At 39.3% G+C, this 14,715-nt stretch overlaps 1 protein-coding gene across 1 annotated transcript in view; it reads left to right on the forward strand.

The window, feature by feature from the left end:
- ntsr1 (neurotensin receptor 1 (high affinity)) overlaps positions 1–14,715 on the forward strand; it is a 52,352-nt gene that overhangs the window by 23,259 nt on the left and 14,378 nt on the right. Inside the window, exon 2 of the mRNA XM_083974598.1 lies at positions 8,182–8,383. Within this exon, the coding sequence (XP_083830724.1) occupies positions 8,182–8,383 (202 nt within the window). The remainder of the gene's footprint in view (positions 1–8,181; positions 8,384–14,715) is intronic.

Raw genomic sequence — 14,715 nt, forward strand, 5'->3', positions numbered from 1 at the left:
AATGTTTCCACCACATTTTTGCTGCATTTTGATGTACTACATCATGTTTTGCTTTGTCCGTATATGTTGCAAGGATATGAAATTAAAATGAGGAAATCAAATGTTAAAATCCTGCATCCTGAATTGATTTGAACATTTCAGATGTTACTGCAATGAAACAGGTGAATCACATCTTGTACTTTATATTTTATGGTAGAGTTTCGTATTATATTACTACCTCCTGGAATATTTTACAGCCGAGTGCTTATCGTTATATTACATAAGGCAACGAGGCATGTCTGGAAAAACATAAGCTGGAAAACATGTGTAGTGTATTTTCTGCCTCATCAAAATATACCACACGTCAACAAATTGTCGGAATGTGCCTGATGTTTTCCGGTTGTCTTTATCAAAGAGCTTGGCAGGATGCCGTTGTGCACATCCACTGTAATGGCCCCAAACACCACAGACTCACAAACATAATGGGGTAATGATGATGGAGACTGTGCAGGAGCCACCAGGATACTTGAGTGTTCAGGCAGCACTCGAGAAGCTCTCTGTTATGCTCTCTGTTTATTACTCACCATGTTTCAGCCTGCAAATGATGATGATGCTTCCCACTGTTATTAAATACTGTAATACCAACATATGAAACAAATACTATATCAGGTATGATAGTTATAATTATTAATCACCCAATCACCCTCACCCATGTTTTTCTCTGACTCTCATCAACGTGGATGAAGTCGTCAGTGACACTGTGATTACTGGTGTGGGTGTTGATGATGAATTATTAATCAGAGTCATCTGTTATACTGTACATGCTGCTAAGGATATTCCTGCACGCCACTCATCAAACCTCTACAGTCTTGTGGGGAAACAATATTTTCATTTCAAATCGAAATAGGGGGTGGGTTACTTTTCAGCTCCTCCTTTCCTGCCCCGGTAACTTCCACCAGTCAGAAGCTTAAGCCAGGAGTGTGCTTGAGTCCCTATGATGTGGAAGTGTTTCTGGGCTAAAGGGCACACTTGAAGGCAGGCTCAAATATGTGTGTGTGTGTGGGGGGGGGGGGCATAGTTACTCAAAAGAGGATAATGGGACCCACTATGGACAGTCTGTTCTCAAAGGCATTCCTGTTGCACTCAGTCGTACCAACAGGTAGATAGCTGCTTTTCTAGCTTCCTCATATCTGACCAATCACTACTCAATTGTTAGTTTTAGATGGGAATAAAATGTTGGGAGGTAGCACCTCACTCCATCCACACTCTGACATCAGAAAGGTGTGGGAGAAGAGGTTTTATTTGCTATATGACCATGATCAGTTGCTGCCTGAATGTAGCTTTAGAGGCTAAGCTCAGAGCAAAATTAAATGAAGTGTTCACAGTGTATTTCCAGCTACTGTAACATAAGGCATAGAGTTATTGACTGAGGAGAGCTTTTCACTTCTCCTCTAATCCCTGAGCTAAAAAGACCCATTCATGGTCTCAGGGTTGGAGCTTCTCTATACATTGAAACAGCATAAAAGTATATTTGAGTGAATCATCTGTACTTTGGAAAAAAAATCTATTTATGAATGAAACATCTAAGGTAAAAACATGTTGACTGACTTGCAGGAAAGACAACATCCAAAACAACAAGAAAGAGTCTAAACCTTTTGTTATGCCTGCCATTAGCTGAGGATAAATCAGTTTGAACGATTCTATGTTTTGTCAACAAATTCAAGGACAAAGTCTCAGTGGTGGCCAAGGTCCATTTATTGGAGTATTTAGACCTTTTTGCCAAATTAAAGACAAAACATGAGATCTGAGAAAAAAAAGTTGTATAATTAAAACTTGTGACCATTACATAATCATCAATTATCCAAGAGAGTCCCATGATTTATTGTAAGTTAAAATATATTATATTGTTAAAACATGACACCTGTAAGCTTTTTCTTCCTGTTGCCATGGAGAAAAAGTCAGTGGCAGAGGCATTAATCGAAGATGTAGTGACTTTACAATGCCTGTAGTAGTTTGCATTGTCAGGCTTTTCAGCAGTGATAGTGTGAAGGTGACAGAATTTGACGTTCAGAATTCAACATTCTGTGATTGTCAGTTTCTCACATCCAATCACAGAATAGTTTCATGCCCATTAGTAGTAGACATGCCATGGTAAAACAAATAATTTCATTGTTTACTTCTGGAATCAGGTGGGTGACCATAGGGTCTTCTTAAATGAGAGTGACATACTACTATTGCTCAAGGGAAATTGAAATTACGCTATAGTCACTGTACAGTAATGTTAAATATGGAATTAAATGAAGAAAACTAGACCTGGAGAGAATATCATAGCCATGGCTAGGAAATAGAAAATCCAAAACTGTCAGTGGGTAGGAAAGAGAAAAGCTGGCTCTGCATTCCCATTAAACTCTGGCACTGGACTGAATAATGATCCAGTATGAATGTCACTCTCAGAGGAATGAGCTGGATCCCTCCAAAAGCTGTCTGTAAATTGTGAAATTCCAAGTTAGCCAAAGCTCAGACTGGAGGCAGAACAGTCCAGCAGTGCTTCCTCTGAACCTGCATTAAAATAAGTATCCGCTGATGTTTCTCAAACTGTGCACTCTCTGACATGGCAGGTAATCTGTTTGCAATGGAGGGCTTCTCCATAAATCAGACACACTTCAGTACAGTGTGTAGCATCACATCCGTTCTGGTTTGTTCACATGATACAAAAACTGTCTCATCTATATCCTCTCTCTCTTTTTTCATTGGCTTATACATTTACGCTCAGCCATCCAAGGTCACAGGGGGTGCACACTGCACAAAATAATACAAAAACGGAAATCTCTCAACAAAAAAATACATAGACCCTACAACCAATCACTTGTCAGTCTCTGTAATCTATGTGCACACCTGAATTTAGGCAGTTTATCCACTTGCATTTTTCCAAAGGCTACAGAAATAATAATTTCATAAAAGATGTTGGGATATGGTAGTGATTTATTTACTTATTACATTTCATGTCTTTTGATCTTCATCTAAAAAGTACAGAGGAGGGCTTTCCTCTGCCTCAATGGACCAACTTCTGGTGTGTTGTAATCGAGTTGGGAGTTATTTTGGCCAGTCTACACATTTAGTGCCCAAATTTTGGTATGTTGTCTGGTTTTGGTGAGTCCTGATGCTGATATTTAATATTGTAGACTTTATTTGTTGGAATGCATTCAGTCTTCTATCAGTTCTGTCCTTGAGCTTGAACTAGATGGAGAAAGATTTAAAAATCTGCACACCCCCTGGCACACATGCTTCTCTGCACAATTCTTTAGAAAATCTTAGTGTGTTCATATAAACACCAATGTTCTCAGCAAGTGCTGAGTTCCTACGCCTCAACGGCTCTGTATCCACAAACATGGCAGATTGGGAATTCTTTTCACTGTCGAACTCAAATGAAAAAAAAACCCAAAACATCCAATTTCAGTTTACATGTATTGCCTTTATTAGTGTGGGAAGTCACCAGAAAATACACTCACTTTAAGACACACTCAACAAAAAAGACAAGAAGTGCTACAAAACAGTTGGTTGTAAATCTCTAGTGACAAGGAGGTAATTTGGAAAAATGACTTCTCAAACACTTGATAAGAGTCACATACTCTGCATAGCTGCAGCTCTGGCAGTGAAGGAAGCCTCCTCTCATCCTGTGGTTGATGAAAGTCTACAGCCTATTCATTTTAAGATTTTATAACCTTACGCCTGTAACCTGATGTCAAAATAGACACTTCAAACTTAATAATAATTTTGACAGATTTTCCCTGTCTCCTATCCATTCATTTTCCATAATATCTCGGTCTCACTGCATTTCACTCCCAGTTACTATTATTTTTCATATTTTTGGCTGCTATTTATTACTAGTATTATTTTCTTTCTGCCCAAGCTGTGGTTTCAGTCATCAATGTCTAGAAGGCAGGGAACCCCTCAGAAGTCAGCCAGCCTGTTCATTAAAGCCATTAACATTTTTCTTCACCCATGAATCATGATCCTTTACAAAAACAACCGCATGCATGTGTGTATGTGTGTAGTTGTAGATGGACAGGGAATGCAGCTGGGGGAAACCAAAAAGCTGTTACAGTTACATCGATTGAGCAAGCATCTACACAAATAAACACGTCACGCATTCATGCACATTTCCTGTCTTCAGTAGCCTCATACAGGCAAGTTACACAACAGCTGGAATAAGAAGTCAGCTGTCATAACTGATGTCTGGCAGCACCTAATCTCTCTTTGTTCTTTTTTTCACTCCTCCACTCCCGCTCCATTGTTCTTTCTCATTAATCTTCACTGCTCACTTTATTTTCCCCCTTTTATGTTCTCTTAGCAGCAATGCATCACAGCATGGAGAAAATGATTTGTACAAAACTTTCCATTATGACTCTGATCAAAGCTGGCATCCATAAAATGTAATTTCATCAAGTGCTTTTTGATCGAACATTTGAATGGCTGGAAAAAAGTGACCAAGAAGTCAATATATTTCATGATTCCTTTGCCAGAGAAAACAAAACTATTACTGTGTGTGTGTGTGTGTGTGTGTGTGTGTGTGTGTGTGTGTGTGTGTGTGTGTGTGTGTGTGTGTGTGTGTGTGTGTGTGTGTGTGTGTGTGTGTGTGTGTGTGTGTGTGTGTGTGTGTGTGTGTGTGTGTGTGTGTGTGTGTGTGTGTGTGTGTGTGCTCAATGAACTTTCAAAGCTCCAAGTATCTTTATTGTCCCTTATAGGGAAATTGATTTGCAGCCAGGAAATAGAAAGACACTCAAATATATACTACATATCCCAAACACTTGACTTAATGACCTACAGAAGACTACATTTTCTCATTAATATATGTTCTTCCATGAAGAAAAGCAACAGTCCTTCGTAATTAGACCTCATTGTGATAGGGGCTGAGGCTCTGCAAAGTAAAAGAAAACACCCTGATTCGAGACGCTGTTGGTGTTCTGAAAATTGGACGTGGAGAAGCTGGAGATCTGGTTGTGATGATAAGGTGAATGGGCATGACGCCGGGAGGTGGTAGGAAGTAGAAGAGGTTGCAGAAGTTATCTAGATATGAAGACTAGAGGTGAGAGAGATGGAAGAGAGTTGCAACAAATGCACTAAAATGACAGCTGGCCATAGGAGGCAGAACATTTTAAGGCTTGACAAAGACAACTTGATTGGATGGTTGAGATTGTGGTGAGATCTTATTGGTTGCCAAACATCTGGAGTCAACTTGTTACAAGGAGTGGTGTGAAATATGGAGGAAACCAGACAGTAGTGACTGGAAGAGAAGAAGAATATAAGTCATTGAACCTATATGCTAAGCTTCATTTTAAATGAGCAAAGCAAACCCAAGACATTTTCATACCTGAAATGTGTTTGCTGATGAGTTTTTAAAGTTGTAGCATATTTTTTCGTCAGGTTTGGTTCTGCTTGCTTCTACAGGGGGGAAAAAACACTTGAGAATATTGGTCAGATTCTCTACCTGGATTCCCTTGCCAGTGGGGTTGCATCAAGTTTAGAACTATTTCTCACCAAGAGTGAACTTCTGCAGAGTTTGTACTGCACATGCTAGCCCAAGGGGGAAAACAAAGCAGGGTTCGATTTAACTGGATAAAAAAAAGCACAGGTGTGAAAACACCCTTAAAGACCCGAGAGTACAGTAACAGTTTAAACCTGGTCTGAGGAGGGTGAGCTTGGCTTTTCCTAATACAGTATCTGCCTGTTATAAAGGTCTGTAACCTGGGATCCTCCATTAGGCAGGACCCCATTGTATGTGGTAGGTTTCAAAAGCACAGAAGTTCATCTTGACTAGTTTTGCTGCTGTTTTAATCTTCTCTAACATGTTTATAATTCATCCTACTGTAACCTGGTTGTCCATCACCTCTCTTTCCACACACATTTTCCTCCAGTGCTCTCTTATGTTGAAATGATCACAGTTCAATGCTATATGTGCAAATGTTTGACTGACTGTGTAACAGAGCTGAGTGAGTGTTGAAGTTACACCATTGCTCAGTCTGTCAAGTATTGGACTTTTCCCTATGGCAATTTCTCCTTGAAAATAATCTGCAATTTTTTTTTAGCCTCTTTCAGTGTTTCCTTCAGATATATAAAATTAGTTTATTTACCATTATTGAGGGAAGGAACACAACAAGGGAACCCAAATGTTAGCTATAGATCTTACATACACTGTCTGTCATCCCTCTCTCTCACTGGCTGTCTGATGTTCTAATACTCTTACATTGTGTTTTCTCTGTGATTCAAAACTTCGAGTGATTATGCACAGTATTTGCATGTAATTACTTTTGTTTTGAGATGAAAATACTCATTCTCTCAGGCTTAAGTGAAAAAAGAGACAGAACAATAACATGAAACAAAGTGTTTAGTTTTATTTACGCAGAACCAAACACAGGATGTCATGGCTAAACAAGCCACTTGGAAACAAAATAGCATTGTCCCTTTTGTTGTGAACTATTAAAGATATGTTTCGGACTTTTCAGCTCTTTCTTAAAATATAAGCTGAGGCTTATCAATATCTTTCAAAGGTACAGTCCATTTAGGATTTCCAGAAATAATTTTCACAAATATAAGTTACCTACTGCAGTCTGGACGAGAGCTGATTGGTTCAATCAAGAGAAACTTTTTAAAGCTGAAGTAATGTAGTTATATGTTTTTTTGGTGTCAATAGGGGAAAATTACATAATCCTCTTTCTGCTTATTTTAATTCAAGTGACTGAGTAGAAACCAGATGCGTGCACCTCCCTTTGACTCTGTTTTTAGGCTTAAGAAAATCTTTTCAGAGAGAAAATCTTTTATTTAAAAATATTTTATTTAAATGTGTTGCAGTGGCTGGCTGACTACTGTACATTTACCATGAAAGCAGGCAACGAGTCGATCATTGGATGTTGGTAATAGTTTATCAGGCTCATTTGCTTGTGTTGAATGATGTGTTTGATTCAAAGCAATTTCGTTAATTGCTTTGTTAATTGCTTTGTGGACTTCATGGTCTTTGTTTATTCCATGGACTCCAACAAATGATAGAGGTTCCTAACATGTTGTGTTGATGTGCACTGTGCTGGCATGAGCAGGATTTTGCAAACTGCAATCACATTGCTGCTGACCGCACTGTGGCCACGGCTTATTAGGCTGAAGGGCTGAGAGTGTTCTCCTTATGCCTGTGAGCGGAGAACTGCAGGAGGGCTGTTGGGCTGAATTTTCAAACTTTTCTTTTTTTTTCCTTTTTGCATTTCTGCCTTCCCCTGCTTTAATCAATTATTCATTGGTCACTTTTTTCTGCAGGATTTGTGTGTTTTACATGCTGAATGTTTGCCACTTTTTTTCTTTGTCATGTCTCTTAACTCATACAAAAGTGTATTAATTAGTATAAATTGGCAGGAGAGTGGAGAAAACAAACAACCACTATACATTAGCCAAGACTGTGGGAAACTGTGATGGATATATTTTTTAAGATTTTTAGATCTAATAATAAAAATAATTGGCACATTAATCCATAATGATAGCAATCATTGCTTGTAACGCTTTTTCATCCCTTGCCACAGGCTGCATATAAACCTGAGAGGAAATGTCATCTTGGGTAGAAAAGTTGTATGTGTTGCCAAAAAATCTAATGAAAGTGCAGGTATTTGATAAGTCACAGCCTGTACTCAACTACAGAGACAACGCATGGTCACAGACATACATGCATAAATACAGCAGAGAAGTTAATACCACAAACTACAGTGCACCCAACATTGTATTTTATTAAAGATGAACAATGAGGCTACTGAATTTCTTTTTGCAGATTGGCCAAAAAAATATGTTGCATTGTATTTCATCTATGGTATGTCATAACCTTTGGATGGCATTGGATATTGCACTTATTCGGCCATACTGCAATTAGCCATTTATACATAGATTTTTTGTTTGTTTGTTTTTTTGTTCAAGAGGTGAAACTAAAAGGTAAAATGCTAAATTTTTTATACCATTTGTCTGTCATTAACACACAAATACGTATGCATCAATTGCATTTTGTGAAGTCCACTATTCTGTATTTATTTGTCAATAATCTTGTGATATGCCAAAGTTATTTGAGGATCTATCACTGTTGAGAACCATCCAGTTAAAAACAATTGTCAGGTTATGGGTCAGTTCTAAAATCTAATCAGTATTTTCCGCCCTTCTGCCTTTTGCCCTAAACAGGTGAACGCGTTTCTGTCCTTCGTGGTTCCCATGGTTGCCATATCTGTGCTCAACGGGATCATAGCCAATCAGCTCTTGCGGATGTTCAGAGAGGCGGAGCAGGACAACAGAGTCTGCATCATTGGGGGAAATCCCACCATGCTGAATGTCACAGTGGAGCCAAACCGGGCTCAGTCGCTTCGCCATGGAGTTCTTGTTCTCCGTAAGTGAGAACTCACACACACACACACACACACACACACACACACACACACACACACACACACACACACACACACACACACACACACACACACACACACACACACACACAAGACACACACACACAAGAAGAGAGCTGATTATTTGAATGTTCTCTTTTGAAAGGCTGTGCTTTGAAATATTTTCCAACGCAGCCCCCAACATATGTGAGTAATATACAGAGAAGGCAGGTTTAATGACTAAGTTATCATACTGTGTGTCGACTTTGTACCTTCGTGTTTCATCCACGGTTCAGTTTTACAACATCCTAATGATCCACATACAACATCCTAATGATCCTCAGAGCATCGTTTCTGACATGCAAACACAGTCTTTGTCAAGAGTGACTGCTCCTACATCAGCAGCAAACAACTTTGATTTTTTTCATGGTCCAGAATATTTTCTTCCACTGTAGCAAACTTGACATGTTGATGGAAATTCAGTCTAAAAAGCTGCCTGGTTGTAGGCACCAGCACTGATGCTGTTTGACCGTCACCACAGCACTTCAAGATAGACTATTATAGATAGGCTACTGCAATGAAAGTGAACTCCCTTAACAGATGAATCATCTTTGGACACAACGTTTGTGCACCAGTCCACTCCAGAGTGCAGTGGTCCAGTGGTTGACAACTGGTAGCTGCTTTAAAATCATTTATCTCTGTCACAGCAGCAACAGTTAGTTCTTGCATATTGAAGGCAATGTTGCTGAAGAGAAATTCATTCTGTTGCCATTTTTACGCTACTGTGAGCTTTTATTCTGAAAAGTTCCATACATTCTATTGCTCGTTTAACAAACCTCTGAAATACCAGACATAAGATATGAAAAAATAACATGAGTGCAGTAAATCAGTATGACGTGTTACCGTGGGCCTCAGTGCCAAACATGAACAGTCAAAGTAAATTTCAGTAAAAAAAATCATGAATCAGTTTCTTGATTATGTTCTGCCCTTCACCCCATCTAATGGATGAGAAAACAATTGGCACAAGTCCAAATCTACTTCTCGACCCCCGCAGTCATCCATCCAGTCTCCTAAAGCTCAAAGTGGCTGAAGTAGTGAAATATTGTGGCCTGCTCAGCTGCTGTGGCTGTGTCTGCATGCACCACTATGGAAACCAAACTATTCATGTTACATGTTTGCATTATCTCAACCTGAAGCCTTCCTGATTTTAAATCCCTGACACCAATGTTTTGTGTGCTCGCCAGTGAGAGTTTGTTTGATTGTGTGCCTGTTTCTGACTGTGAAGCCTTTCACATACCAGACCGTTTCACAGCAGAGTTTATCTGAGCTTTTATGAACATGTAACCTCAGACTGAGACTGCATTAGAGGTAAAATAACATTCACCTTTATTACTTCATTGGCAAGAACCAGGTAACATGTTATCTGGTGTCTCATTTTCTGCCCCACAAAACAGGGTGGATCACCTCCTTATGAGGCCATACAAACCAAGGACAACATTAAGAACGCTGTTTTTAGGTGCGACAAATACTCACAGGCTATTTCATGAACTACTGCAGCGGCAAATTATTTTATTTCACCACACATGTTTGCTTTTTCAAGTCGATATTTGACCTTGAATATATTGAAGAGCCTTTTGTCCAAACCTCTGTGCAGCAGCAGTGTGTGTCAGTAATTTTAACACTTTATGGGAATTAAGCAGCTGATTACTGGTTACATTTTATGTTAAAACCAGTTCTTCAATACTAATGATTTTTTTCTACAACTTGTATGTGAAGAGAAAAATGATGAGTACAAATTAAACTTGTAGTATTTACTCAACTGCTAATTTATAATCTTTGTAGACGTGTCTCATGTGTCTTTTTAAGTGTAACCTCAGAAACATGTGTTTATTTGTTTTTCTGATCACTTTACGTAATCAAGTAATCTCTCACATGTCTGTCCATGGTATTTTTGGCATTTGTGGTAGGAACGGCCCCATCCCTTCACAAAGGTGTGGCTTTTTGCAACTGTTGTGGACCGAAAAGGCCAAGTCAAAATCAGGCAGTCTCTGGTCTATGAAGGAAAGCTGTGCCCACCCTCACAATTGCCTCCTGTTGCCTAGCAACTTTGACAAAGAGTAATTTTTTTCACAAAAACTTGATGTTTTAAGGCCCTTGGTTTTAACAGTTGTACCGCAAGCTGTTATAAAGGTCTTAAACACAATACTTATGTCTAAAAATATCCATGGGCCCCCTGGATCCACTTGTGGGAGCCTTCAAAGCCCAGGAAAACAAGGCCACATTTGAAGGAGCCTTCAAAATAGGACAGACTAGTCATGTCGCTGTGACGCAATTGGCCTTCAAATGCACACTATAATGATTCCGCTGTTGTTGTTCTGACCGACGTCATCGTATTTTAGATTGAATTTAAAGCTTGATTGGATCAAGGTGAAGTTGGTGGCCAGATGGGTCCACTTTGGTCTGTAGGAGTCCCACTTAGAGCAGTCATTGCTGAGATCTGTCCCATGCATGATGAGCGTGTTGCACTTTAGTGACAACACAATTGCTTTGATAATGTCAGGCAGCGTCAAATTATGGAAAGAGCATTTTGAAGTGATTTCTGATCCTCCTCTGACTGTGACTGTCATCTTTGTCACACAGAGGCAGACTAATCTTCACTGTGAGGGGTCTCACATTCTTCATTCATCAATTATGAAAGCCATGTGAGATATTGACCAGAGTGGAGCAGAGATTAATTTCGCCTTTTCCCGTCTCAACTCTGTCTCCCTCTCTCTGTAACTTCATTACACCTGCTCTTTATGCCTGCATGTGTGTCATAATTCCAATTCAATGGCTCCCCATTCAGAACCCAGTTTGTCATGATTATCTTGCCTTTGTCCAGCTGTTTCATCATCTAACGATCCAACATCGACTTTTATTAATCACTCCTGTGCACTATGAAACCATAGATCTAGTCAGCATTAGGTAGCCACAGTGAGCCGTGGTTTCTAGAAATAGCCACAGACTTAAATAAAATAGCCTCCCTACACACCTAGACTGTTTTCTTTTCACAGTAAAGCACTGTGGTCATTTGGTCTCTTTAACACCAGCTGAGCGCTGCAGGGAAGTCTACTTACTGGGGAGCATGTGTTTGATTCTCACACTGTATATAAACACCCAATGACCCCTGCCTGCTGAAGATGTTTTTCTTTTATTCTTGAGTGTTTACCTACAGTATGCCTTTAACAAAGCTCAGAGTTGATTCACATGTAGGGCTGATCCCTACATGCACAAATCAATCAGGGCTGGCAGAGACAGAAACAAGACCTTTGATTCCATGATTGATTACATAATGGTTGTGGCACAAACAATACATCCCACATTCATTACTAGGTTTTCCTTTTTTTATAAGCCAGGCTTTATGGTTAAAGGCACTTGTTCCTGCATCAGTCTGAGTCAGAGGAACAGTACTAAGGTGACACAATTTCAAGGTGTTGTATTTAAAGTTTTAATATCCAAAAGAGGAAATATCAGTGCTTTTAAAAACCAAAAATCTCAATACAGCTGTATGTCACCTCTCTCAGGCTCTCTCTGAAGCTGCTAACAGTAAGCAAATCTTGCGAGGTCCAATAGTGTATCCAAGTGGATTGGGCCTGGGGCATGGTAGGGTTTTGTGACATCACAAAGTTACACAAGTTATAATATGTTAATATAGAACCCGAACCTGCTTTTTAGTTGAAAAAAAAAGGAAAAAGGGACCTACAGTATAAGCTAAAAATCAGTGAACACAGCCACATTTCTTTTGAGACTAGTAGGGTTAATTCTCATGGCCATATCTCAGTCCTACACCTCAATGCTGAATGACTGGAGAAATCAGGTTTCAGTTTATTATGGAATGCCAACTGTCAGATGCATGATACCTTATATCCATAGTACTGTCAAAAGCAGAGGATAGAATAACTATCTCTGATAAATGTGAGTCTGTACAGTGTGTGTGTGTGTGTGTGTGTGTGTGTGTGTGTGTGTGTGTGTGTGTGTGTGTGTGTGTGTGTGTGTGTGTGTGTGTGTGTGTGTGTGTGTGTGTGTGTGTGTGTGTGTGTGTGTGTGTGTGTGTGTGTGTGTGTGCGTGCGTGTGCGCATGCGTTTGCACAGTCTGTGGTGACCAGGAGACTAATTGGGACCGACTGACAGTGACAAATAGCAACAGGCAGAGAGCTGAGGACAGAGCTGCCATGATGGAATAGACTCGAGACAAATGAGAGACCTGTCTGCCTCGATGGACTACAGGGGCGTAGCACAGACACACACTCTCTCTCTCATACACATACCTCAACACATGCACACCCATGCTATATTGTCCTCCATCACTGCTTTAGTCTGTGTATTTACATTAAGCACTCCTGTAGTGTATGTGTATTTGCTGATGTTTGTTGATGGTTCAAGGTAACAGATGGAGAAGCAATTGCCTTTTGAGCGGCATTTCAGCGAACAGTGCACATTAGTATGTCCACCATGGAATAGAAAACAATCTGGTGACAATGTGGGCTGAGAGTGTTTCTTGGCGAGACCCAAAGTGTCTCCTGAAGAATACCTGAGCTGTACTTAACCACCTGGAGTAAATCACTACTGAGCGTCAAGAGACAAGAAATGAAAATGGAAAGGTACGTTAAACCTTGACGTAATCTCTGCTGACAGACAGACCAGCAGGCACTCAGATAAGTGTCCTATCTCAAGTGTAGAGAAACTAATGATACTGCCTTCAGTCAAAGCTGACTTTGCATCTACTAGAACAAAAAATCGTGTGCGGCCGAAAAATGCATTTTAACCTTAGACCACCATTGTAAAAACTGGTTTTGTGGTCACTTATTACTTCAAACCTTAATTACAATCAATTAACATTTTTACTTTGGACCCCACCAGTCTCCCTATCTGAGTACAGTATGCTTCATATTAGGCAAAGTGTTTGTGTTTATTTTATTTGGTGAAATACTTCTGATCTGAAGCCAGAATGAGGACAAACCATGGACTCAACATTCCTTTTAGTTATTTTAGATTCTTTCTCAGGTTGAGATCATTGTCATTGCTCATGTCACTCATATCGCCATTCACTTTGAATGAATCATGTGGCAAGGTTGTATTGGATGTGCTGGGGGAGGTGTTCCAAAATTAAGAATTAATCAGTGAGAGGCTCTTGATGTCTATATCCATACTGATTCATTTTCCCCATGTGTTGTTACAGTATATTAGCCATAATGTGAAATTCACTGATCATCATCTGTGGTAGCAGTGATACTGGAAAGATCACGGGTGTGGAGTTGGTTATCGTGATGAACATATAAAACCTGTAATGAAGCAGAACCTCCACGGGGTTCCTGTTGATGCTGATCAGCTTGTCCCCCATTTGGCTGATGTCACATGTTGAGAAAGTTGTCACAGATAACGGAGGTTTGCCTTCATATGTTTTCACTGTGTTTCACTTTTAAATTCAGGTTGGTATAAGTGACCTAAAAAAGTAAAAAACAAAAAACACATCTAAAACTTTGGTGGTAAGGTTATGAAAAACATGAAAGATGATGATCAAAGCCAGAATCAATCGAGCATTTTATGATGCGTTATTGGGTGTATAACAGTGGACTATAGCTCTAACATGAAAGCTGCAACCCAAACCCTAAAAACATAAATCATGAGACACAAAAATACAACTCAGTCCAAAAGAAGAAAAAAAAACAAACAATAAGTTATTCATTTATTTTAAGTTGGTATATAGAGTGAATGAATAGTGTATGCATTCATTTGTTTAGGCTAAAGGCAAAAGAGAGTCTGAGGACAATCTCGAAAGATGGTGTAAGCCAAAATCAACATGTTTTATTTTACATTTTCCACCATAAATATGTAGATGGTGGATTAAATCCTGACAGGCTTCAATCTCAGGGCATTTCACTTTAGGTGAAGACAGCGTTACACTGAAGGGTTGGTTTGTTATGGTTGAATGCTCGAAGAGCTCAACCATGGAATAAGACCTTGAACTCATGGCTCAGATCCAATCCTCAATACAGTATATAGCTTTTCAATATAAAAAGGTGAAGAACTATTTGTAAAGCTTTAGAAATAACTTTGTGTAGCAAGTTGTATTTATATCTTACATAGAGAATCCATCTCTCATGGAAAAAATGCCCAATTCAAAGCCAAAGTTTTAATTTATTGTACAAAATCTAACATTATTTTAGACAGTAATGGTCCTTCAAAGATGAATGATGACTTGTTTGTTTCATATTAATTTTCTTACAAATATTGCAAATTCATGCTCAAAATGAATCGACCATTTCAACATTTTTTTTAGGTGGTTGCAGTTGCA

Source organism: Trachurus trachurus (genome assembly GCF_905171665.1).
Source record: "Trachurus trachurus genome assembly, chromosome: 7".
Lineage (NCBI taxonomy): Eukaryota > Metazoa > Chordata > Actinopteri > Carangiformes > Carangidae > Trachurus > Trachurus trachurus.